Source organism: Phoenix dactylifera, chromosome 11, assembly GCF_051530095.1.
Source record: "Phoenix dactylifera cultivar Ajwa chromosome 11, Ajwa_hap1_PhDact_Kaust_v1.1, whole genome shotgun sequence".
NCBI lineage: Eukaryota > Viridiplantae > Streptophyta > Magnoliopsida > Arecales > Arecaceae > Phoenix > Phoenix dactylifera.
In genome coordinates, this window is record NC_143200.1 from 4,409,504 (window position 1) to 4,436,219 (window position 26,716).

The window sequence follows — 26,716 nt, forward strand, 5'->3', positions numbered from 1 at the left end:
TATTAGATATTATCGAGACTTGAAAATTTATTGCTAATTGCTAGAATATCCAATTTTAGCCGAACCCTACTTCCAATCGACATGTACACTGTACAATGCATGGAGCATACACGTTGCACCCAAAAAACTTAGTAATATTTTTCAATAGTAAAAAACAAAACATATATATATATATAAATAGAGATTTTTGTATTTACATCAAAAAAAGTTTACTCGTCTCTCTTTTCGTGGGGATTGTTTGGAGTTTTATAAGTAGAGTTCGTATATCGTTCAGGTTGTAAGTGCAGGTTTATAATTCAAATTGCACAATAAGTTGAGTAGCTCGTTGGACTGCAACATTGGCTTTTTTTTTTTTTTTTGTAGTAAGTTGACTTACTTATAAAAGCTTGAATCCTACTGTTTCCAGATGAGATCCGACATGCCTCCTCCTTTTTTTTCTTTTTTTTTTTTGTTCCCCATACTTTTTTTTTTTTTTGTACATTCTGCCCTATAGCATTCTCTTGTAAACACTCGTTTTTAATAAAAGCTGGTGACTAAAGGAAAAAGAAAAGAAATGAGGAAACACTTTCCCTCCCAGCTTGTGCATAAGCTACATAACTAGTGTATACAAGGAGTTTATAAAGGGTATCATGTGTTCTGTCTCAGTTTCTTCTCTTCAACATTCATCAAATACTTCTTGAATTAATTACGAGCATTGCAATATTCCCAATTGCTTCATTGACTGATGAGCCCATATCTACGACATGAATTACACACGCCGAGCAACACTCGTTGATTGATAGCATTAAAACATCTGATATTTCTTCCTCTTGAAAGATTGAAGGGAAGCTCCTCTGTTTGATATAATTCGACAAAATTCCAACACAAATAACATTAGTGGTGTTTCTCAATAAAATGATATTTTCGTTAATGTCACAGCTAATTAAAGGAACATAAGATCATCATTTAGTATGAGTGTAGATCCAAGAACTAGTCCTAAACGAGTATGAATATTTGACAAGTTTAATTGTCTTAATCGACTCAAACAATTCAGTAAGGACATGGCATCGAAGTATAATTAATATATTTTATAAGATATATGAAGGGTGTGTACATGAATCAACGCACGCGCTATGTTATAAGTTTACTAAACACAAACTCAAATATGATTTTTTTTTTTTTATTGACGAGTCTATGTTTGGACTTTATGCCTGACCTAGAAGTTTATGAGTTTGAAACTAGACTACGTCTAGGTTAGATTTGAGCTTGAGTCTTAATGATATTTATAAACTGATGTACTTTGGAAAGTTTGATGAAAAAGTTTTGAGAAATACAATGAGGTTGCCACCACCATAATCTGAGCTTTGGACATCTTAGATGGGGAGAGGAATGCCAACTAGTTGAGATAAGTATGGTTGGCCTTCTTTCTATTGTGGCAATACGGCCACCAAAATTTGAACCCTAGATCTCTTCGGCTCTCCAAAGTTGAGAGGGGCGCCAACCAACTAAGCTAAGGGTAGTTAGCCATCAAGCGGCAGGCGATCAAAACGAGTATGACAATACTCTCTCAATTGCAGTAACTAGTTAGACAAATAAATTAGACGTTCTCACAAACTGCAGAAAATGATAACAAAATCTGTAACACGAACCCAAGCAATTTGTGTAACTCTGTTTTCTTTAATTAATATATGAAATTTCTATTACATAAAAATGACAATCACTTGAAACCAAACAGATTGTGAAAACCAATTAATCCGATATTTTGAGAAACAGCGGAGAAGCCAATAGGTATTATGCATTTAGGTCAGGATTAAAGAAGATTTAAATGGAATAAAGGTCCCTTTAACCCATTTACTCCACTTTAACACATCAAGTGCTAGAAAAATAACCAAATTATTCCAAAGACAAAGTAAAGATTGTAAAAGGTTAGTAGAAGTACTTTTTCTCGAAGTACCTTATTCCTCCATATAGGGTGGAGTAGTTTGCTCCAAAGCTAAGTGGATCAGAAGTTAGTCCCTTTACTTCAAGTTGAATTAATACATGAACAAATACTTCCAGTTTACCCTTATGCTAAGGAGCATCAACAACAAGGCATCAAAAAAGCCATACAAACTTGCAGTTTCTGGTTGCCACACCACCAACTAACCATGGGGCCCATTTAAAATAGGGAGGAAAGGAGCATGAGGGGAAATTAGATTTCTTTTTTTACAATTTAGACCTGATCCATATTTCAGTTAGGTCTAAGCTTTCATTTTAAGTTCAGTTAGATCAGGTTTGTAAGGGGAAATGGAACGAAAAATGCACCGTGCTTTTAGAAATGAATGAGAGAACTTAGATGGGCCAACCAAATAAGATGGCATGTAGCAATCTAAGAGAGAAAATGGTGGTTTTTACTTGAAAGAATTTATATCTTTATGCTTGTCCAATATTACTAAAGCATTTTTCAAGTTGAACAGGGTCTAAAATTATCTAGGCATAAAATATGAGAAACATTTAGATTGGGATGCTTTATATCTCTAATATATTGTGGGAAAGAAGGTAATATCTATCATGCCTCATATCCGAAGCATGAGATGGCCATGTTACCGAGGAGTACAACCCACAATAACACGAAGTTAAAATACTTATATTTTTGTATTAAAACATACACATGAAGAGATGAAAAATACTAATGGCATGAATAGATTCATATTTTATAACAACTATTTCATTAAAATATTTATAAAATTATTTTTCACAATAAAGCATGATTTTCATAGCATATATGCTTATCCATAATTTTAATAAAAACATAATATTTCTACAAGCAAATCTTATGGAGGAAAAACATGATAATTTGAAAAACAATAAGGAGTGCACGGCCTCTTTACCTTTTTTGTCTTAGACTGTTAAACTTTGCTAGGAAACTCCACTAGACCTATTTGAAATATTAACCTTAAAATTAATTTTTAATTAATAACTTTAGTAAGATAATTTGAGAAGACTTGATCGAGCGTACGGTGTTTTGTATGAGTTAGGTCTAGACGATTCACTAAATGAATCGGATTCAATCAGGGCCAAGATCAATTAGCGTGGTTCATCTATGGAGGTTTCACGAGCATTCAATAGGGCCAGGTTGATCGGTCTAGTAGGCAGCCCGGGCACCAAGGCAGTTCCAAAGCCTCTTTTCAGGGATCAACTCAGATTTGTAGATCAAGTCGATAGGACACGATATTGGGTTCCATAGATCTTCTAGAGAGAGAAAGTAAAGAGAGGAGTGAGAAAGAGAGAAAATAGAGAAGTGGGAAGAATCTTTCTCTTCGTCTCTCTTCTTTCTTCTCCCTCATTGGTAACAAGTGGCAGCAGCGGTGGCCTAGCTACCTACTCGATGGTGGCCTCAGGTGGCCGCAACCCCGGCAAAACCCGATAGCTGGCGGTTGCTAATCATGGTGGAAGAAGACTGAAATAGGGATGCTCGATTTCGGATGAAGCTCCGGCGATTGCCAGCTCAAATCCAAGAGAACGAAGGCCCAAAACACTAAGAAAGAAAGAGGAGGAGATGAAGAACTCATACTTAGGTTCGGTGAGGCTTTCCCGCGACTTTTCTCAGCGGAAATTGGAGGAAGAATCTTGAGAAGGAAGCTTGAAATCGCGAGAAATCTAGCCATATTCTTTGATGGATCTCAAAGGGAGAGTTTTTTGGTGTTCAGATTGGCTTGGAACTCCACTATTCCGATTACGATCGCAATCGGAATCAGGGAGGAAGGAGACTCTCGGCCGGAGTCCTCCTCTCCCAATTCGTCACGTGCGGTGCACGTGCATGATTGGGCTGGCTACTTCGGGCCAACCCATAGGCCCAAGCAAGATCCATCGTATTGGTACCGGTTGGCGTACCAGTGGCGGCCCGAACCGGATCGGTCTAGTCCCGTACCGGTTCTCCAACGATAAGCTACTGGTACCGGATTCCATGCTGATCCGGTACCGGTTCCAGGCCGTACTGGTACGGACCGGTCCGGCAGACCTTGGGCCCAAGTTATGTGCGGGCCGGTCAATAAACCGTGCCCTCACAATTTCAGCATCCCATTATGCATAAAATTAAACATCTACATTTTCCCTTTAGGTAAAGACAATTACTGGCAGCAAAATAGTTTCAGGTTTGGGTTTAGATTGCATCTATATTATTCAGACCTGACTCATATTTTAAATATGTCAGATTTATAGTTATCCAAAAATGAGTCAAATTTATTGATCTAAGCCTTGAGGAAATGACTTTTGGCTAGGATTATGTCAAGTCATTTTGGTGTTGGATTTTGTATTGGAAGTAGGTCGATCCTGGGTCACCCGAATTCCTGATCTCCATGAATTTCAGTAGAGTTGCCAATCTTCTTCTCAAAGAAGTCTTTGCTCAAACATGGCTTCATGGGTAGTCTGCAAAACCTCATCAACTAAGAAGCAGGGGCAGTCATATGCTCAGGATTATTCGATCATCCACTGCATTACTCTGCGGAACATCCCTTCTTAGAATTTGCTCCATGTCGTCAGGGCATCCATATCCTTACATAAGAATTGGTTGTTTTCAAATAATAGATGATGATTCGATAACTAAATGATAGTCTTTATTTCTTGGAAATATATCTGCTTGCGGTTTATATAGTTGATATTGAAAGTGAAGTTAGTAGTGTTGCATCAACATCATATATTTTTTTGCTTGGCCTTTTGGAGTAGATTTTCTTGTCCAATCACCAAAGTGGGTTAAATTTCATGCTGAATATATATAAGCCTATGAGTTTGTTGGTTATGTTTGTGTATGCATTTGGGGAACCAAGCCAAGCTTGAAGAGATTTGAGCCATGCTTGAGCTGAGATGGGAGAATGTTTATCTGAGCACAAGTTGTTCGCGAGTGGCTGGTTTGAGGGGTCGGAATAAAAGAATGTTCCTATGGGGAAGAATCTTCGTCAATGGTGATCGTATAACGTGTGGTTTTCTATCTGAGAAGCTGCATGTCTTTTTGTTTTCGTTCTTTTTATCTTTCTTTCCTCCAATTGTAGGTGGCTGCAGGCATATTCCAAGTCATTCTCCTCCTTATTTTACCTCTCACTTCTTCCCTCTGCATCATTGTCAAACTCTTTGGTGAGATCTCATCGTCTTTTGGTTCTAATTTCTTGGGCATACTAAGGCGCACTCCCTATGTTGTACTTCTCTCTTTTATATAATTATAACAATAAATTCTGGGTGGCATGGGTAGCCTCCCTTTTCTATCCAAAAACAAGAAGAAGAAGAAAAAAAGAGTTCAAGGACAAGCATGCTTTGACTAATCTTTGTCATGAGATCGCAATCTACTAACCAAAGTGGCCAAAGATTAATAGACAATTCCTCCATTATATTCATTGATAAAATTATAAATTTTAATAATAAGAAGAAAAAAAATCTAATAGATTTGATTAATAACATATGAAGAGATGATAGATAATTTTCTTCACTGATTTTGCAGTACCTTAGCCTCGAGTCCTTCGGTTTGGAAAATGGTTAATTTCATTGTTCGCATGGTAATTAAGAATAAAAGAGTGCCGAGTGCCGACGGGTGGCGGAAGAGACAGGGCGCCATTTATGTAAGATGGACTATCCAAGCATGACACAGAATGATGACAATTATACTCTGTTAGTTCCATAAAGCAAAATTTGCCTAACTAAAATGAAACCAATTTTATGCTTTATAATTTGAACTTAATTCACTGGTATATAAATATAATTAACGTAACATGCAACTACAAGATCAACTATAAAATGGAAGCATGCCAACTCTCATATAGTTTGACCCTACTTAACTGATACGTAGATAAAATTAGCATAAGATAGCTACAATACAGCAACATAAACCCTAAATGGCCATCTTTGTGGCACTAAGACCCACTAATAGTTCCTCTTCTCGCAGTCCATCTACTCGAGCTTGAAACACTTCCGAACACGGGTGATATAAGCTGCAGCTCTCGCATCCACGCTATCTTCACTAACAAAGTTTCCGCCTATAGCCCCTCCAACACTGAAGTCACCTCCTTCCTTCTTCACAGAGGAAGGCATCAGCTTGGCTGCAGGGTTTCGGAACTCATCCTCTCCTACATAGCCAGACGAGACATTCCGAGAAGATGGAGTGGGCTTTACCTTGCTGCTAATTACTTGGACTGTAGAGGGCTTTGGTGCTTGGTACATGGACATCATCAGCATCCCCTTGAAGCCTTTACGCCTACCATTTGCCTCCATTCTTTTCATATGTGGCTTGATGTTTTGGTGGTTCTCGATACAATAACAGCCCTATTTATAGAGTTGTTCACAGACCATGGTCCCTACAGATGATCTCAATGCGCAACATATCTTTTTTGTTCTTTGAGAATTTATGTGCATGGTTTGTTCTTGACTGCAGATAATATTCTATTTATACGGATTCTTTCCACGGCTTCATATATTCGGATAGATGTTTATCTCTTCTTTGAGCAGTCAGTCTACCTTCATCTCGTAGTCGGCTTTTATGATCTAAATAACTTAATTTGTTGTGTGAAACCTTTTGGTACTTTGTAAGTGGGGGCCGGAAAAGAATAGATAAGATGAATGTCCTCCTATCAAGAATAAAGAGAGGAGCCACTTGTTTAAAGATCCATGAGACGTCCCTTCGCATCAAGTCATGACTCCAAAAATAATCCCAACTTCCACTGGATTGTCTTCTTTTTCTTGAGGAAGACTGGATGAGGTTGCCCTTCAACTTTGTTGTACCATCTTGATCGTATAGAATTTGTACTATTAAGATCAAGTTTCTCTCTCATGGCCATGCATATGGTAAGAGAACTTAGAGAGAGAGAGGGCCAAGTTCATGGGAGTTCCAAGCAATTGGTCGTGGCCCCTTTTTTTTCCTCTTTGGTTTCTTATTGGTCATGATATTGCTTTCCATGGGAAAAAGTTGGGGAGTTATTTTGTTGAAAATACCTCCACTTTGCTTTCCAAATCTTCGACTGAGTAGAACTTTTGACTCAATGGACACGAACTTTTTCTTGCGTTATCTGCATGCATATTCCTTAGTGATATTGTGGGTTTAGAGATTTAGACCAACTTTTGTTTCAATATTTAGAACTTGGCTATCTGACAGGGAGTCCGGCTATGTGACCTACATACTTAATATCTTTTACTATGATACCGATACTATATCTTCTCATGCATTAATGATACAAATTTATAATACGATGAATCCTGTTCGAAAATATATTTATACTTGATTGGTTTTTTCTTGATAGAACATTGTAGCATATATAATTCATACTTGGTTAATTGTTAGAGCCATGCTGGAAGAAGTCATGATCTTGGTTGCCCAATGTTATCTCCGGAGCCATTGCTAAGAAGGCTTGGTTACCCTGTCGCTCTCTCTTTAAGTAGAGAGTGGAAATGGGGTTTTGTCGATGAGCAGGGAGAGGAAAGGAATTGTCAAACTCTTAACCATGACCATGATGGTTTTCAATTCATCCACTAGTAAATAACAACTAGGCAGCTTAAGCTCACTGTGCTAAACTATTAGCCGCGGTTTAGGTTAGTATGAGAAAGCAAAACAGAAAACCTACTATCAAATGGCTACCTAGGACATATGACAAGGATATTGTGAGACCCTGGAACTGGGCCCGGTCCATTTGACCGGCCCAGTCCCAAACCTTGGCCTCACGTGCAACGCACGTGAGGCAACGGGATGGAATTCCCCCAAGAAGAAGGAAGCCCTGTTTTTAGGGCTTCCTCTCCTTCTTGAGGCCACCGAGGAGAGCCGCCACACCGAGAAGAGGGAGAAGGGGGGGATTCTTCTTCGTGTTGCCCAAGAGAGAGAGAGACACACAGAGAGGGAGAGAGAGAGCCGAGAAGCCACGGCACCGGTCTTCCTCTTTCTCCGTTGCCGCCGGAAAGGAGCCGCCGGATCTTCGCCGGGGCTGAGGTAAGGGTTTCTACCCTTTATGTCTTTATATACCAATTGAAAACAAGAAAGAAAGAAAGAAAGAAAGAAAGAAGAGAGGGAAGAAGGAGAAGGCCGACCGTCGCGGGTTCTTCTTCTTCTCCCGTCCGCATGCCTCCTCCGTGGGAAGAAGGAGAGAGCCAGCGGACGTCTCCCGAGCTCGCCGACCTCCCTTCGTGGGAGAAGAAAGAAGAAGAGAGAAAGGGGGGGAAGGAGAAGAAGTCGGGAGAAGAGGAGGAGAAAGAAAAAGAAAGAAGAAAGAAAGGGGAGAAGGAAGAAAAGAAGTCAGAGGAAGCTTCGGAAGAAGAAGGAGAAAAGAAAAAGAAAAGGGAAGGGAAGGAAAGAAAAGAAAAGAAAAAGAAAAGAAAAGAAAAATAAAAGAAAAGAAAAGCCAGAAAAAGAAAAGAAAAAAAATAAATAAATAAATAAAGGGAGAGGGTGGTTTACGGGTATGAACCCGAAACCGAACCCGAACCCGAACCCGGGGCGCTAGACACTTCTGCAGGGTCGGCCCTGGAAGAATGTTAAAATTTAAGTTTTATAAATATATATTGTGATGAATTTTAAAAAAAATGATTTTTGGATATTAGGTTCTACGAGAAATTTGTGAGATTAATTAGATTTACTGTGAATCGCGTTCAAAGTAAGTAATGAACTGCCTTCTCTAGACTCTTCATTTATATAATATTATTTTTGCATCGAGTAAATTGTTAATGAATTTATAAATGATTTATGAATTTTACGAGATGATGCTTTGAATGAAAAATGGATATGTGAATTGGAATAATATTTTTTCGGACTATTGTTATATTACTGTTCTTGCATCGTATATACATATTTAGATCGGATTATGATATATCTATTATGTTACAAAAGAATTTTGATGTGCATCAGATTTAGAACTCTCAGCCTGGCTATGTTCTGGACCCTGCCAATAGGGAGTTATGCATTGGCAATTCTGGCCCCACCACAGGGTATAAGTGTGGTATTCTGGCCCACTCCGCAGGGTATAAGTGCAGTATTCTGGCCCACTCCGCAGGGTATAAGTGTGGTTCTGTTTCTGGCCTAGCCATAGGGTATAAGTGTGGTCGTAGCTAAAGGCCGATGAGATGAATGTGATTTGTTTCGAATCAGATTTATGATTATGTATGTGGATATTTGAAAGATACGGATTTCAATGAATTTGTGCTTGAAAAGGAATTGATTATGTTATTATGTTGATTCATCGTAATTTGTATTTATATTTTATATTATTATATAAATTGACTAGTTAAGGTGTTTATTACTTACTGGGTTGTCTAGCTCATTATACGATTTCTTACTGTTTTTTTACAGATCCGAAGAATTAGCTCGTTCCGGGGTTTTACAATATGGGAGAGCGAATATAAGAATTATGACACAAGTTATCTTAGATTAAGTTTTATTTAAATTAATGTTCTATCTTTATTGTTCCGCTGCGCATTGAGAACTGTGAAACTTTATAATTTGTGTCAGTCAATGGAATAAGATTGCATTTATTTCAGCTGAATTATTTTAGTTATATATTTGAGATATTTGGTTTAGATGCCTTGCATGCTCGTAGGGAGAGTTCCCTACGGGTGTGCTGCGGTTGGCGCGACCCCCGGCTCGCGATCTCGGGCCAGGGGCGTGACAGATATAATCCAACAGACCATAATTTTCAGAGGTTAAGAATGATTAGAGTTGCATATAAGCTAAGGAAGATTTATAGCCTTGGAGTCATAGGGCTTAATTAGTTCCAAGGTCTGCTCACTACAGGAAAAATGAGAAACGCCAACGCATATACGCCGACGCTTCCTAAAAGCGTCAGTAATTTTGGCCGAGCGCCAAAATTTGCCGACGCTTTTAAGAAGCGTCGGCGGTCCCAACGCTAGATCTGGGAGGTGGGGATTAAATGATGCTTAAAAGCATCGTCGGAGTCCCACGACGCTTCTCCACGTATATACAAACCCCTCCCGATCCCTAACCATTCCAGCCGCCCGCCGCCTGCCGCCCTCCTTAAATCTAACCCCTGATCCAGAGCCATGGCCATGGTCCAGCTTCAAATCAGTGGAGGAGATGCTCCAACCCCAAAGGAAAGTAACGGTCCTTTTCTTCTTTTCTCCTCCTCCTCTCTCTCTCTCTCACTCCCCTCCCTCTATTTATATTTCTACTTCGTTTTAGGGTTTCGATTTGGCGGAGAGGGGATGGTGACGGAGGAGAATAGTGGATGGCGACGAATAGAGGGTGTATGAGCTCCGGCGGAGAGCGCTGCACGTCCTCGCCGTCGACGATAGCTCCATCGACCGGAGGAGTTTTTAGATTTCCCCTTGTTATTTATCTTCTTTTCTTTTCTTTTCTTTTTCTTTTTCATCTTCTTTTCTCTTTCCATTCTTCGTTCTTTCTTTTTTTTTAGGATAAATGATATAGTTTCAGAGAACAAACTTTGATTGAATTTTTTTCTCTCTCTCTTTTGCAGTGATGGCTGTGGATAGCAGGAAGAGAGATCTGGAGCTCTCCCTCTTCTGAGATGCCGGCAATGATCAGGGCTAGGTTGCCTCTTCCCTCTTCTTCTTCATTTTTTAAGCTAGGTCGGCATGCGTTTATTTTTTCTGAGATCTGGAGCTCTTCCCTCTTCTGAGATGCCAGCAATGATCAGGGCTATGTTGCCTCTTCCCTCTTCTTCTTCATTTTTTAAGCTAGGTTGGCGTGCGTTTATTTTTCCTAAGATCTGGAGCTCCTCCCTCTTCTAAGATGCCGGCAATGATCAGGGCCCCCAGAGATTTGTAAATATTTTTTTTAAAAAAAAATTATTTACAAAGACGCTTATAAGCGTCGGAATAGACTGTATTTTTTTTGTATGAATAGAGATTTTTCAATGCTTTATAAGCATCGGCAAATCCCAATTTTTGCCGACACTTTCATGTAGCATCGGCAAAAACTTTTGCCACTCCGGTATCACCGACGCTTTTGCGACGCTTTAATTTGCATTGCCGGGACTTTAGCTGATGTTTATAAGCGTCGGTAAAGGTTAGAAAAAGTGTCAGAAAAGATCAGTTTTCCTGTAATGGCTGGGGCTTGTTCTCAATTCTCTGCCATTGGGACTAGCAAAGCTCTCTTGGTGTATGTGGAAAACTTAAATTGATTGGAAATTGTGGTTCTTAGGATGCATCATTTTCCTTGAAGAAAAGTTAAAGAAATGCTGAGCCTGGTCTGGACATAGGTTTAACCAATAGACAGAATGAAAGGGTGCATAACAGGCGAAGCAAAAGGAGAGAGAATAGTTACAAAGAAACCGAGGAAAACGAAGGATATAGCAACAGATAAGCTAGTTCTCCATCCTGGAGATATAAACACTGGTGCACTAGCCACGAACATTTTTCTCCAACAGGATATGTTCAATCTCTCAGAAGCAGTCTATGGTCGATGACTTGCTATGGGGAAAATATGGCAAAACCCATAAGATTTTTCTTTTTTATAAAATATAAAAATCTTATTTTTATGAAAAAGAAACTTTTTTATCTCTCTCATTTGAAAACTTCAACCAAATATAAAGCATTCCTCTATTTTTTTTTTTGACCGCATCCTCTTTATTTTTGGTATAAACTTGCCCACATACTTGTCCTGATTGGTCAACTTTTGCATCATCCCACCTTATAGATTTTGTATATTAATTAATTAAATTGTTGTACAGAATTTAAGAAGTACTATAGCAAAAGTTAAGATATTTTTTTACTTCCAATTTTCTGTATCACCTTTGGAAATCAAACATGCTTGTGCGCTAATTCCCAGCCATTCGCCACATGCCCATAACTAGCCCTCACATATAGAAGTTTAAGTCAGAGGTCCAATCCTTTACTTTTGTAACCCTGAAAAGCAATGCTAGTAGAACTTAAGGCTGCAAATGGGTCGGATCGTCCCATAACCCAGCCCGACCCATGTAGACCCATTCGATCCAAATTTTAGGACCTGCCACTACAAAAAATTATTGTTTTGCCGACTCTTCCCCGCCGACGCTATCAAAAAGCGTCGGCGAATTCCGAGCGGGGGTCGAAACTCGACGACGCTTTTTGATAGTGTCGGGTGAAATTTAGAGACGACGACGCTTTAAAGCGTCGTCGGAGGCCAAAAGATACGACGACGCTTTAAAGCGTCGTCGGAGGCCAAAAGGGGCCCAATCCCCCGATCCCTCCTTCAGCCAGGCGCTGTCCCGATCTTAGAGACGACGACGCTTTAAAGCGTCGTCGGAGGCCAAAAGGGGCCCAACTCCCCCGATCCCTCCTTCTTCACCCAGCCGCTCCCCCGATCTCTCCTTTTTCTGCCGCTCCATCCGCCCACGCCACCATCCGCCGACGTTCTTCTTTTAATCCCACACCGGAGACCCCACCCGTTCTCCCCTTTTCTTTATCTACTGCACCTTTGGGCTTCTCCGTTCTTCTTTCTGCTACTCTTTGGCGTGGGGTGTTACGAGCTCCTCTTCCACCGCGCCATGGGCTTCGCGCCCTTCGGCGAGTACTGGAGGAATCTGAGGAGAATCTCCGCCACCCATTTGTTCAGCCCCAGGAGAGTCGCCGCCTTCGGCGGAAACCGGCTTGCGATCGGGGCGCAGATGGTGGAGGAGATAAAGGCTCTGATGAGGACCGATGGAGTGGTGGAGGTGAAGCGGGTGCTGCATTTCGGGTCTTTAAACAACGTTATGATGAGCGTTTTCGGAAAAATATTCGATTTTGGGAAGGGGGAAGGGCTGGAATTGGAAGGACTGGTGAAAGAAGGGTATGAGCTTCTTGGGGTATTCAACTGGAGCGACCACTTGCCTCTGTTGGGGTGGATGGATCTCCAAGGAGTGAGAAAGAGGTGCAGGGGATTGGTTGAAAGAGTTAATGTGTTTGTGGGAAAGATCGTAGAGGAGCACAGGAGGAGGAGGATCGACAGAGGTGTTCTGAATGAGGATGGGGACTTCGTGGATGTGCTGCTGGATTTGGAGAAGGAGGAGACGCTCTACTGACATGGTTGCTGTTCTCTGGGTATGTTCTTCTTCCCATGCTCTTCTTCTTGATCCCCTCCTCCTCCATCAGCTCTCCTTCCAGGCCGGCGAGCGCCATGCCCTGGTTCCCCTCTTTCTTTTTTAATTTTTTTTTAAAAAACAGGTTGCTAACGCCGGCGCTTATAAGCGTCGGCGTTGAGTATTTTCGCGACGCTTTCATTAGCGTCGGAAAAGTCCTGTTTTTGCCGACGCTTTCTCCTAGCGTCGGCAAAAACCGGACCCACGCCCACCTGCCCGACGTCGGAGCCACGCTTTGGGGAGCGTGGGTGAGAATTGCGCCGACGCTTAAAAGCGTCGGTATAGACGAAATATAGCGCCGGGAGATATCAATTATTTTGTAGTGTGCGGGTCCAAATCAGATTCTAAAATTGGATCCGAATCATTTTTTGGATTGGATTTGGTTTACTGAACCAGGACCCGACCCAACCCAAAGAGAAGGAAACCCAAACGCCGAGCTCTCAAGCTTTTGGTTTAACTCGGGACAGGCATAGCAGCAAAAAAGCCAGAGAAGCAGACCCAAGATGGTTTCTTTAATGAATGGGAGCTATCTCAGATATGTTCTTGTGCCAGAAGAAGAAGAAGAAGAAGACAGGAGTTCCACACAGCTGTGCTCTGCTTCAGAATCTCTTGGGCCCAGAAGAGAGTGAGAGAGAGAGGACTGGTGGTTTGAGTTGGAAAGAAGGTGGCTTGTTTAAGGACCAGAAATGATGCTAAGTAGGTGGCTTTAACAGCACTGAGTTGGTGGTAATGGAAACAGAAAAGGAGAAAAAAAAATCAGGATAAAGGCTGCACAAAGCCACCTAAAATCCAGCAAAAGCTCAGAGAAATGTGTTTGCTTTGTGATAACAATCCATAGCCAACCCATATCAGAATGGACCCAACCCATAGCCTATGTGAAATATGGGAGACTGTAGTATGGATCTATTTGGTTGACTACGCGCTAGCCACGGTAATTATGATTGGAGTTAAATGGATTTGGACCCTTAGTTTGATATGGATGCTCGAGCTTAAATAGAAGGAGTATGTGAGGATATCCGTATAGGTAGATCTTGAATACTTATGCATAGAACTAAAAAATCTAAATAATACTTTTTTGCTAACCTTTTTGGATGAAATCATGGGTTGTTACATTTATCAAGCTATAATTATTATACAACTTCAACTAGATATTCGTCTGATTAGTTATTTAAGTATCTCCTATTCTTTAAGGATGTTGTTGTATATCTTTAGCAAATGAAATCACCTTAGATTGACTTTTTTTTTGGGATTCTTTTTCGTTTAGAATAGGAAAAAAAAGAGTATGATGACAATCAAAAGAAAAAGTGCCTTTATCATGCAATATACATACAGACAGACAGATATATATACATACATACATATATATAAAAGAACCATAGTCCTAAAATCACAATAAAATCACAATTATTCATATTGATCCTCATGTGTAATTACACTTATGTTTTTTGGCTAGTTTATAGGATTAAAGGGAAACTAGATTAGGAATCATTCAGCCATATCACTTCAAAATTCATTTATCAAGTCTTGTTTCATTTACAGATCTACTGAATTGCATCACCAACATCATCCATGCACGAATTATGTGACTAGTATGATTCTTACAGGAGAGGGGGCACAATATTAAGATTACTTCATAGTGATCCCGATATTATAAATTTGAAATATCAAAGTAGAAATTTTTTATATATTGGATAAGGATGTATATATCTAATTCGCATACGATAGGAGAAGCCTTGCACACTAAAACATGTTTCTTATTCTTACAAGGCATTGCATCCACCCCTATCGCCATGCCACAACAATCATTGTCCATACTCTTATCAGCATTTCCAACTCCAATTACATCTCCCACCAAAAATTTATTAGACCTTATCCATTGGAATAGCCTGTATTCCAACCAAAAAAATGTTGCAAGGAAAAAGATCTTCTGCTGCAATCTTTCAACAGGGAACAAGACAAGCTGGTCCTATCAAAGAAACAAATTACAAATTTAAGAAACACAAATACCACTGATTCAAACCAGAAAAAAAACAATTTCGATGTGAATCAAAAGCCAGTCCGGTCCAAAACATCATAACAACCGCATGACAAGCCCTTCAACCTTTTACCCTTTTCTCTATCACTTCTGTCGTCGAGATAATATAAAAAATAAAAAAATATCATTTTCTAATATTATAATACTAAAAATAAGTTTCCTTGCCGTTTGTTAATCTTTTCGTCAAAAAGTGGTTCCTACCGGACAAATCTCCGGTCCAATTCTCCATCCGTAACGGAATCTTTCGTCCTCTCACATGACGCCAGCCACGTTTCCACGGTATTTTTAATAATCTCGCGCGCCATGGAATATTTAATAATCTATTCCATTTTCGTCGCTTAAAAAACATGGCCGTTTTACGTAATCCTATCTTCTCTTACGTAATCCTATCTTCTCTCAAAAAAAAATCTAATAGGAAACAAACAGGTGGCGAGTGCTTCAAGCTAATTTAATCATCCTAAAGAATGACTTGGCTACAGTTACCGGTTGGATCCAGAAGATTCGAGGGCTGCCAACTGCGACCATTCCTTACTTCGAAACATGGATGATGATGAAAGATAAAAAAGTTGTCCAAACTAAGCATGTATTTAGAGAAGCTAACAGAAATTAGGTGTCCGCTTATGTGGAGAGCTATGCCAGTAGTACCTTATGGGCTCGGGATGGGAAGCTGCCTCGTCGTACATATATAGTATGAATTACTTGCTTTAGCAAAAAAAAAAATAATATCTTGCTGTAAGATAAAAACATCGCACATACTTTCACTCTAATCGTTGCATTCCACGTAATAATATCCATCCTAGGCCCCCTGATCCTACCACGTGTCAATCACTCAATGGTTCCATGGTGGATAGATGAGCCTGTTTGCTCGTTGCAATCTATGAGGAGTATAAATAATAAATTCCTGATTAAAATATCAAATTTTTAAGTGCATTGTTTATTCCAAAAATAGCTTCTACGGTTCTACGTTACCCCTCCTCTCTCCTTGCAACGCCAACTCAGGAGCTCTCTCTCTTAGAAACCGTAGCAAGCGAAGAAAAGAGCAAGCGAATTCCGAGACTATCCGCCCCTCCCCTCGATCCGATCAAGGATTCAAGATCCCCGTTTGTCCAATCCAATTAATATTCCTAAAACGACCCTATTCAACGACCCTATTCCCTCTGTTTTTCTTCTCTCTCCTGTCGCTCCCTTCCTCGGCTTCGTCTTCCCGGTTTTCTTCTCTCTTAGGATTAGGGTTCCGAAGATGAGAGGCGAGGAGCAGACCTCGAAGCTCTTCTACGAGCTCTGCGCTCTCCTCCTCACCATCCTCCGCTCTCCCCACCTCGCCATCCCCTCCTCCGACGCTTCCTCGGAGGAGGCACCGCCGTACCCGCGGCCCCCGCTCTCCGTGGCGACGGCCAGGTCCCGCGCGGCAAGGAGGCCGCCGGTATCGCCGGCGGGCTTCGCCTCGCTCCTCCTCGGGGTGTCGTTCGCGCTCATGCTCTGCGGGTCGGTGACGTTCGTGATCGGGTTCATTCTGATGCCCTGGGTGATCGGGCTGGTGATGGTGTTCTATCTTGTCGGGATCGTGTCGAATCTATCGGGGTTGGGGAGGGCGATCCTCTGCCCCGCTACCCCTTCGCCCTCGGCTTCGTCGCCCAAAGACATCTCCGGTGAGATTTCGATGGAATCCGTTGTTTTATTCTTTAATTTTGGTAAAGTTTGGGCTTTTTGCGCGGTGAATGATATCTTACATGTTTTAATTGCTTGTCGATATCGGTAATCTTGATCTTATGGTGACATATATTAGCATTTAATCTTTCTGATTATCTCTAATTCATTAATATTTTATCTTTATTTGAAGATTTCTAGGGAATTATATCTTGTTCGAGGGGACAAAACTTGTCTTTTCTGTTTTTGGTGGGTCTCAATATTTTAGATATACACAGCCACATCTTGATATAGTTCTGATTTTTGTTAATGTGTTTCTAGGTTTTCTTGGTAGTATTTCTATTTATTAGAAATTGGAATGGTTGTTTCTTTTGTTTGTTATGTCTAATGAATCTGTCTGATGGATCTTCATTGGGAGGGCTAGATAGGCTTCCCAGCTTATATATGAATGTAGTAATAGATTTGTTGGTATTATATGAAAAGCTCTTGTCTGTGCGATGGTGGTGCTTTTCCATATGTCATGAATTGCTTTCTGTTAGTGGAAAACAGTGGAGATGGATAATTTTTCTTAATAGTGCCTGAAGGGTGTGAGGATCTCCAGTTCATCAAAACATGTTCTCAAAGTTGTATAGTTGCTTCTAATATTGTTTCTCAATAACTGAGGTTGGTTCAGTTCTGATATGTCTGCCAAGTCCACTTCTTTCTTGTCCTCATTCATTGAATATTTAAGTAGGTTGTCCTTGTCTCGTTTCGCCAAGGTTTGAGACACTGCTATCCTATCATAATGGACATCCAAGATTAATATTATTAATTGTTCCTAAAACTCAACACTCAATACAACAATCAGCTCAGATATTGTTTACATATGTGTAATAATGAATGATGATTAAATTGTTGGTATGTAGCTATGAACATGCTTGATGTACTCCTTGGCATTTCTTGCACGACCCTTAATTTGATCGTGTATGGGGGACTTCAATAATCCAGTAGGAGGAAGATTAATGTTGGTAGGTTACTAATGGCTTGGTAAACTTCATGTCTTTAGTAAGTTCCGTGGTAGATAGGAGTTAGGCTCATATTTTGAGCGTAAGTTTGATGTTCTTATTGAGGAAATGATGATTGTGCTCCAAGTAGAGGAATCAGAGCATTTGAGTTTGACACTGACGAGACTTTGGAAACTTTTCTTCCTTTTTCTACTTCTGTGATAACATGTTAGTATGACTTCGCCCAATTTAGGTTAATACATGTTGATTTAAAGACTTAAAGGTATTTCTACCAAAAAATTGCTTAACGTTGTTTCCTTTTTTGGAAAAAAAAAAGAAGAGATAAAGGGCCTCGATTGTCAGCTGTGTTCTTGTGCGTGCACTGTTTTCACAATCATTTTGGTGGTTGTGATCATACATGACAGCAATGATAGTTCTACGAATGGTTCAGATCCAATTGATGAAAGTAGTTTTTGTTCTATTTTATTTCATTGTATTTTAGATGGTTCTCCTGGAACATCAGATATTGAAGCCACGTCCAGCCCATCTGGACTCAGGTATCTTTTGTTGGACCGCTCTTCGGCAAACAGCTGTGGATGTTGGGAGGATCAAAGAGGTCAAGTGGATAGCTGCAATTTCATCTCATTGTAACTGAAGAATATTGGAGTAGTGACTAATTGTGCTTTAGTTTGAGAGAACTAAAGTAGTCAGAATGCGGAAGTGAGGAGGATGATTGGATTGCCTGAGATATTACTGTTTTAGTTGATCACCATGGGCTGTTCACATGTTGCACAGCACGGTCTTTGTTCATATATTCTTACATGTCTTATTGAATGTTTTGCATGTGTTCTGGTAAATATTGTGATTCTGGGCAGCTGTTTTTTTTCTTTTTTTGATCTGTTGGCATTTGATTCTGGCAATTAACTCAGTGACTTGCAACCAGAAAACTCTTCTTACTTGGTTATATATAATTTTTTGCAGGCCAACTCTTTTCTAAACTTCCAATTATTTAGATGTGAAGTTGCAACCGATAGCAGAGTAGGTCTGCCACGGCGTCCATGACATCAAGACTTATTTGCAGGCCAGTATATGACTTGATCCATCTCGGTTAATACTGGTTTATATCATCCCTAAGTCTACAACTTTCTTTAATTTTAATTACACATTGTACAAGTTATCGGTCCTTATATGTGTTAAATAACTAAAAATCTTCTGTTCGACAGTTTCTTTGTAGATTGCAATGTATTTTGCTTAAAGGGATCTTAGAAATCCTGATGTTTACCTGTGATAATCTGGTCCCTCATTTTTCTGCATTGCCCAGCCAATAGTTTCTTCTGTGCCCATGTATAGAGGGCGGCTGTGTAAGAGTCAAAATTTCATTTTCTCTGTTTATTCTAGCTATACTAATGTCTGTTTGATAAATTTGGTCAAAGTAACCCAACAAAAAAGATTGGAACAATTATATTGATTAACTAATGTAAGGTCATCTTTTTATAATGGGACTAAAGATTGATTACTCAATTGTCGGCTTGCTTTCAGTAGTGCTCCTCTGGCTATACAATATCCACTGCTGGAATAGTTACGGATTATTACAATGGACTGTTGATTAGCACATAAAGAATTTATAAGATCTATTCTTTTTAATATTCTTATGTACTTTTTTTTTTCTTATGAGTCATGTTAAAAATTCTCTTATATACCAAACTTGAAAACAATATTAACTAATATTCGAGTGTCCGGTACCGGTAAGACTGGTGAGGTTAATATAGATGGATGAACATTCAGGACAATATCCATGACTTGTATAATCTGCTATGATAATCAGAATGTGTATAATTGATAACTTTAGGAAATTTCCATAATCCTCCTGATAAAAGAAGATGGATTGGCAAAAAAATAGTTTTTAGATAAACTTCTGAGGACCTGCAGAAGTTCAAAATACTGACTTTCATTAGGGAGATGACCAGTATGAACATCATTACGATAAACTGCAAAACCTGCATGGTTAGACAACTATTATTATCTCTGCTGAGGGCTAAATTTGAAGGCAGGACTCGTTACTAGATGATCTAAAATTTTGGTCCTTCATGAATGGACGGATCACAAGGGTACAAATTAGAACTTGTTGGATATCCTTTTGTGACTCTGTACAAGGAGTTGCTGCATTTAGATTTTTGTACCAGGCTTTAAAAATCATTGAAACGAACACATAACCTGCACGGTATGGATTCTTTCTTTTTTCACAATATTCTTGAAATATAATATAGCAATATAATAAATTATAATCAATGGAAGGCTTCAATAACAAATTTCTATTACACATTGAGCGATGCTCTTTAAGGATAATTGAGTAAAAACTTTTATTATTAATATTAACAGCATAAATACCACTATGCGTGACGCATGTGATATGATTTTTTTACTTTTGCCAACTATTGTTGAAACTTATTGTAACAATGTAACGAATTATAATAATAAATAGAAAGCTTTAAGAGCCTTTTTTTTTTTTTTTTGGAGATTGAGCAATGAACTTTAATGATGATAGAGCAAAAACTCTTGTCATTAGTACCCAAATGGAGGATTTTATACAAGTTGAACCTTGGTGTAGAAATTCCTATCAATGAATAGAGAACTATGCATAAATTGAATTATATTGTCATGAACTTTAATAATAGTCAAGCAAAAAATCCCATCATCAATATCGGTGTTATTAACATAACATTCACACGGCGAATAAAAAACTCTACCATTAATATTGTGTCTTGCATGATGCGCAAGATACAATTTTCTTTCTCTTTTTTCAATTGTTCTTAAAAATGCAATATGATAATATAATAATTCATAATAAATAGAAAGGTTTAATAGCCAAATTTCTATTATAAATTAATCAAATGGTTGGATATATTAATGTGTGCCTCATTACTATCTGTATTTTAATGATGACGAGCATAGCAATACCAGCATTATTAATACCAGTGTCTACACAAGGAATGAAATATTTCTGCACAAGTCAAACCTCTATTTTAGATATATATAATAGATTAGATTTCAGACTTCAACGCAACACCGGTATCGATTTTAAAAGTTGATTCCTCCCTTCAAAGGGGGCAATAGATGTTGCTTAATGTGCGAGTCGAATCTCAGGGAGAGGAAGAGAGAGAGAGAGAGTAAAGAATGTATGGGTCCAGCTGTGTCTGTGCTTTAGAAGATCATGGAAAAGAGAATCTAGACCTTCTTTTATCTCTTCCTTGCTCCCACGCGGGGCTACAAGCCATTCCTTAAAGCTCATCCAAGTGTGATAGGGAAGTGATGCCATTACCTCAAAAGCTACCCCTCACATTACTACTTTGAATCCTTGGCTTTCTTATCCCTCAAGCATTGCAGGCATTCCTTCCCTCTCCAAACCTTTGTTCCAGCCTCTTATATATCCCAAATCACCAAGGGAAAAACCAATCTTCCTCCCTTGAAGCTTAGATTAAGAAACAGATTGAGATTGAGAGAGAGAGAGAGAGAGAGAGAGAGAGAGAGAGATGTCTGCTGATTGGGGTCCGGTGATTGTTGCAGTGATCCTGTTCATCCTCCTATCTCCAGGCCTCCTGTTTCAGCTGCCGGCGAGGACAAGGGTGGTGGAGTTTGGGAACATGGGCACCAGTGGGATCTCAATTCTGGTTCATAGTATTCTATTCTTTTGTCTACTAACCATCCTGGTCATTGCTGTTGGTATACATGTGCATGCTGCTTGATAGAAAGATGGATAAAGAGTCTCATCGGCTGCCATCTTCGTCCGGAATTCTTTTGTTCTTGCTTGTATTCAATTCAGGGTATGTGGAGCAATCGATGCTTTAACTAAAAGGCTTCCACTTTACACTGTATTTATTTGCATTCACAAGTTCATACTGGTCTGACATTATTCACAAGCTTGTTTGTTGCCAACATCATCTCAAACAGGATTAGAGACCGGACTTCAAAAAAATATATATATATATCCCTCTTCCAAGTTTATGAAAAGCTGCATCTTTTAATTGTGAGCTCTTTTAATAATTATCTAATATTGTTGTGTTATTGAATGTCTGCAAAATGCACTCGGTTGCAGCATCAAAAAATCGCAGTAAATCAACTAGAAGTAAGGTTTTGAACTTTAGGCAAACAATAATATGAGAAATCGAACAAAAATTTGGAAATAATTGTCTTATTAAAGTTTGTTATCTTAATAAATCAGTTGGAAACTACCAACACCTTTGTATTATCTCAAAAAAATGTAAAAATTAAATATTAATATTCAAAATTCGTAAATCTATTTATACAAAATAACTTTCAATGAGGTAGGAAAAATAAATATCAGAAAAAAAAATCATGAACGATTAATATGTAGTCCAGAACGATTTCTTAAATTATTAATATATGAATAAACCGAAAATACAAAAAGCTGGATAATTTTAATTGAGTGTTTTGTAACATAATTAACTCAGAAAAAAAAATCAGAATGAGAATTATTCAAATTCTGTTTAATATTGTCAAGAATTTTGTCTCCGTTCAAGATGGCTCAACTCGAGATGACATTGGATTGCACCAGCTTGAACCTTGCTTTCGTCCAATTTCGGAACCAAGGCTGAGCTAACTAACTCTCTTACCGGTTTGAAGGGTTATTTAACTGCTAATTTTGCAAAAAAAAAAGCTTTTATTTTACATTATATGTATATTTATGGATTTTAATAAATATATTTATTTATTTATTTATAGATACCTAATATATATAAGAAATGCAACTATTTTTTTTTTTTATAGTCGCCATAATCTTGTTCAATTCTTTCTTAATTCTATGGATGATGGTAGAGTGATCTATTTGATTAATTTTATAAGCGAATGTGGCTTCTGAAGCATCTCTCAGTGGCCAGCTTTTTAGAAAAAGTTTGGGACAATAACAGATCTATGATGCTTTTAGATATTTCGGGCGGCATGCGCACTACACTAATGTATCTAATAAGTCTATCGGCCGACAGGCTCGATAAAAAAAAAAAACTCTGCAAACCCTCCACTCGTTGGTCACGTGTCAGGTCCTACGGATCCACCGCCTTGGTCATAAGCCAAGACAGCAAGAGCATGCATACGATGTTCCGCTGGAACAACGGAACCAGATTCGACCCACGGACTCCCCTTCCGACATAGGCGAAGAAGGGAGATAGATCCTGGAGACTTCCACGACTCGAACTGAAGAACATCCCGCAACCGTTTCAAGCGGAAGGCAAAAAGAAAAAAAGAAAAAAAAAGACATGAAATCATATAAGCAAGACAGAGAATTTATAGACAAGAAACCATCCACTTTCTCTTTTTTTTCTCCTTAAAGAAGGAAAAAAAAAGCATCTGATCCTACAAGTCCTTAGGAAGAGCCACTCGCTCTTTCTTTTTTATTCGCATATATTTAACAAAGCAAGACAAGTAAGGGAACAAGGAAAGGTGAGAGGTAGTAATAAGGAATCAGGAGGTGTAGATGTGGAGTTGGAGGGCGACGATGATGAGGGTGTAGAGACCAAAGAAGAGGAGGGTGTGGAAGGCGATGGCCTTGCCGTTGGTCCGCATGTTCCCGAATCCTACGACGCGGTAGCTCCCGGGGATCTCCAGCAGCAGCCCCGGCGACAGCAGCAAGAACAGCAGCACCCCTACCACCACCGGCGCCCAGTCCGCCATAACGCAGCGATCGATCAGCGGTCGACGAAATGACAAGCCGAAGACAGAGAGAGAGAGAGAGGAGGACGACGATGGCAACGAATAATAAAAGACCAACTTTTTTTGGCGTTTGCAGTGACTTGTGACATGTGTCATCAGTCTACTATACTTCTATGGCGTTATGAGTGAAATAACTGTGTGTTGGGCACCCGGCCGGTTTTAGTTATACCCTTCCCACCCGTGGGCCCAGCTCGGTTACCCCTCTAGGCTCCGACACGAATACCACATGTGAGTACGTCACACCTAGCACCACCGAGGCTACTAGCAGAGTGATACGCCTTTCCAGATCCCGTGTCCGAGCAGGGAGCATCTGATCTCCACAATTTAATCGACGTCCGTGCATTTCGAACTCGGAACCACTTGGTTGGAAATAAGGCCACGCTTCCACTAGGCTACCACCTCAGCGGCTATAAGTTCCATCCTCTAGCCTTCTTTTCTGGATTTCATTTCTCGTAGTATATGTTGGATAAATTCTCTTCAATTGTATTGTTGGCACTTTTTTTTTTTTTTTTGCATTTGCCTCATTTACAGGGGTTGCATTCAGATAACTAACAAAAAAAAATAAATAAATTGCATGAATATTTTTCTAAAAATTTAAATTTATATGAATACGCTCTTAAAATTTATATTTATTTTTGTATCCTCATAAATCACTATTTTTGCACAAATACCCTTAATATAATGGTTCTTCTAACACCGTTAATAAAAACCATATTTATTTGAATTAAAAATAAAATAAAATTTTGAAATTGCATTTTTGTCTTCCATCACGATCTATTTATAAGTATTTATTATTGCACATGTACCTATTAAGAGTATTTAAGTTATTTTAATTTGAAATCATTAATTTTTTAACTGTGTTAGATGGTATGGGTATATATGCAAAAATAAGAATAAAAAAAAGGTAAAATAGCAAAACAAGTGTTTTACGAGGGTATACATGCAAATATCAATTTTGAGAGGGTATTCATACAAAATTCGATATTTAGGAGGGTATTCATGCAAAAAAAATAGAAAAAATAAAAACATAAAAATACAAAAGGTAAAAGTGAATAGAAGTAAAAGTAAAAGTTGAGATATAAGATGAAGTTGTTTTAGAAAGTGAATGAGTCGTTGCTGGACTCTTTAACTATTTTACAAAAATAGCTCAATAGTCTTGATCTTCTTGTTAGGAGCAGGAGGTCGGATAACGCATTGTAGCTCTAATTTTCTCCAAAACTCAATCACATTGAAATCTTGCATTCTTCAACTGCCTCTCTCACAAAATCCAGTAAAGATAATTTTTTAACACAAGCCATAACATTTTTATATTCAAAAACTAAGATATGATGGGCTCTTCCTCCTTAGGTCTTGTCTCATGATAGAAGCTGAAGCGACATGATCCCTAGCCTACGATATCCAACTTTGCGTCGAAAATTTTGATTTCATTTTTGAAAATGTTCAAATTACTAAAAGGAAACTTTAATTATTTCCTTTTTTTAAAGAAAGGTTCAATTTTTTAAAAACCTATTCTGAATAATTTCACATTGGATATTCTAAGACAAGTTGGCTTCGAGGATGATGACCTAGTAATCACTCATGCTCGCTCGCTCAGCTCGGTCACATATGTGCATGGTGGGATGTGATGTCGCATTTGCGTATGCAACGCATACATGTGCATAGCTGGCATGTTTTGCCACGTGTCCTAGCCAATTTTAATTCATATTTAACTACATATTCATAGCATAAGAATTATGAATTTCAAAAATGCTGATTTTAAGTTTGAATTCAAAATCAAATTTGACATGAACCATGACATTTATACTGCATGTCTTATACATATGCACTATCAAGTCTTTACAAGGCGCCGACACAAGTAGGCCATTAAGGTCTTTATTGAGAGAGTCGTTGAGGTCTTTATGGATCTTTCCGAAGGTTACCTTGGTCGAGTTTAGAAGAATGCTCCATATTTTGTGTCAGATACAAAAAAATAAAACTTAAAACAAGTTACGCCTTAGCTACTACTCTAAGGTTGAGCCTTCACTAGCCTTTCTTTCTTTTAATTTTCCATACAATTTTCCTAAGCCTTAAGTCTTTCCTGCTATTCTTTTTGGGCAGCTGAAGGAGTCCACTGGGTCAAGCCTCCACACAATCATACTCATGATAGAAGGATTTGAGTCGAGCGGTCTTTGGAGACAAATCTCATCATATACCTATATGATGGAGTGAAATTTGTTCCTAGGACAGTATCTTCACATGTCTATTTTGGAGTCGTCTTACAAATTTCTCTTATTATTTAATTACATTTTTCAAAAATTTGTTTCTTGCAATTATTAGTAATTTCTAGAAATTAGCATCCACAATTTGTCCTTGATGTAACTATAAATGACTCCCTTTTGCAAACTCCAGAATTCCTTCCTCCAAGAATTTGATCTCTCTTCTCACAAGGGACAGCAGAAGCACTTATTACAAACCTAAGCTAATGTCTTAGAATTCATATATTTTTTTAATATTTGCGTCTTTTGGTCATCAGAATGCATTTATGCAAAGAATATATGAAGGATTGTATTATATTCATACAAATCCCTGTAATCGACCATTTTGAAGTGGGAAAAACTTTTGGGCTCGTTTGGTTCGCAGGAAAAGGAGGAGGAAAGTGTGGTCAACGGGAAAGTAATAAGATGCCTTTTGTTTGGTTGGAGTTTTCAAATGAGAGAAATGAAAAGTTGTATTCCCATGGAAATATGATTTCCACATTTCATGGGAAAGTCTTTCCCATGAGAAACATGGAAAAGTTACTTTTCCATGAGATGAGAATCACTCCTTTTTTATTTTTTCTTAAAAAGACCCTTTAGCATTAAAGAGGCATTAAAAACCTAATTTTTATTAAGGGCATAATAGGAATTATACATAACTTTCCTAGGAAAGTGGATGGTCAACCAAACATAAGCACTTTGGAAATTTGTCACTTTTCCATGGTCAACCAAACATACCAAAAGTACTTTACTAGGTATCCTCGTCCTAGGAATCTGATTCCCAGGAATCATATTCCTAGGAGGGAAAATACTTCCCACGAACCAAACGAGCCCTTTGTATAAGAAAAAAGCGGGATAAGCAGGCAAATTGTAATTTTAGCATTAGCTAGTTTGCTTCTCCTTCGCTGTCCCTCTTTACTCTAACATATACAATGGTGCTTCTTGCTAAGGTACCTTCCAACCGGCTCGGTCGGCTCCTTTAAATAGTGTCTGCTGCTTCAACCTTATCTAAGTTCTATCATAATTGTTATGACCCAACCTTACCATATGGCTGAATGTGCATGTATCTCGTAGATGCCATCGTGAGTTAGGATATGG

The 26,716-nt window shown here is 38.8% G+C and overlaps 3 protein-coding genes, 1 long non-coding RNA gene and 1 pseudogene across 5 annotated transcripts; 4 read left to right on the forward strand and 1 right to left on the reverse strand.

The window, feature by feature from the left end:
* Window positions 1-7,733: 7,733 nt before the first annotated feature.
* LOC149751594 (uncharacterized) lies at window positions 7,734-9,458 on the forward strand. Its single transcript, XR_016397895.1, has 2 exons — window positions 7,734-7,918; window positions 9,272-9,458. It is a non-coding gene; the product is annotated as an uncharacterized LOC149751594 (long non-coding RNA).
* A 2,964-nt stretch (window positions 9,459-12,422) lies between these two features.
* Window positions 12,423-12,938, forward strand: LOC149751595 (cytochrome P450 78A5 pseudogene; annotated as a pseudogene).
* Window positions 12,939-16,137: 3,199 nt separating this feature from the next.
* LOC103707859 (uncharacterized) lies at window positions 16,138-18,878 on the forward strand. 2 transcript variants are annotated; one of them, XM_008792543.5, is made up of 2 exons: window positions 16,138-16,679; window positions 18,642-18,878. In XM_008792543.5, the coding sequence occupies exons 1-2, from the start codon at window positions 16,271-16,273 to the stop codon at window positions 18,671-18,673; spliced, it is 441 nt and encodes a 146-aa protein (XP_008790765.3). In that variant the 5' UTR covers window positions 16,138-16,270; the 3' UTR covers window positions 18,674-18,878. The 2 variants fall into 2 exon arrangements, with proteins under 2 accessions (XP_008790765.3, XP_088562653.1); XM_088706527.2 differs by lacking the exon at window positions 18,642-18,878 and adding an exon at window positions 18,163-18,424.
* Window positions 18,879-21,038: 2,160 nt separating this feature from the next.
* On the forward strand, window positions 21,039-21,593 carry LOC148700573 (uncharacterized). Its single transcript, XM_088706529.2, has one exon. It carries the CDS (start codon window positions 21,191-21,193, stop codon window positions 21,401-21,403), a length of 213 nt encoding a protein of 70 aa, XP_088562655.1. The 5' UTR covers window positions 21,039-21,190; the 3' UTR covers window positions 21,404-21,593.
* Window positions 21,594-22,957: 1,364 nt separating this feature from the next.
* LOC148700574 (uncharacterized) lies at window positions 22,958-23,454 on the reverse strand. Its single transcript, XM_088706528.2, has one exon. It carries the CDS (start codon window positions 23,343-23,345, stop codon window positions 23,136-23,138), a length of 210 nt encoding a protein of 69 aa, XP_088562654.1. The 5' UTR covers window positions 23,346-23,454; the 3' UTR covers window positions 22,958-23,135.
* Between the last annotated feature and the right edge of the window lie 3,262 nt (window positions 23,455-26,716).

Coding starts and splice junctions, on each gene's coding strand:
- LOC103707859 (XM_088706527.2), top strand. CDS start 16,271: ATGAGAGGCGAGGAGCAGACCTCGAAGCTCTTCTACGAGCTCTGCGCT. Junction 16,680..18,162: donor GTCGCCCAAAGACATCTCCG/GTGAGATTTCGA, acceptor ATTGTATTTTAG/ATGGTTCTCCTGGAACATCA.
- LOC148700573 (XM_088706529.2), top strand. CDS start 21,191: ATGTCTGCTGATTGGGGTCCGGTGATTGTTGCAGTGATCCTGTTCATC.
- LOC148700574 (XM_088706528.2), bottom strand. CDS start 23,345: ATGGCGGACTGGGCGCCGGTGGTGGTAGGGGTGCTGCTGTTCTTGCTG.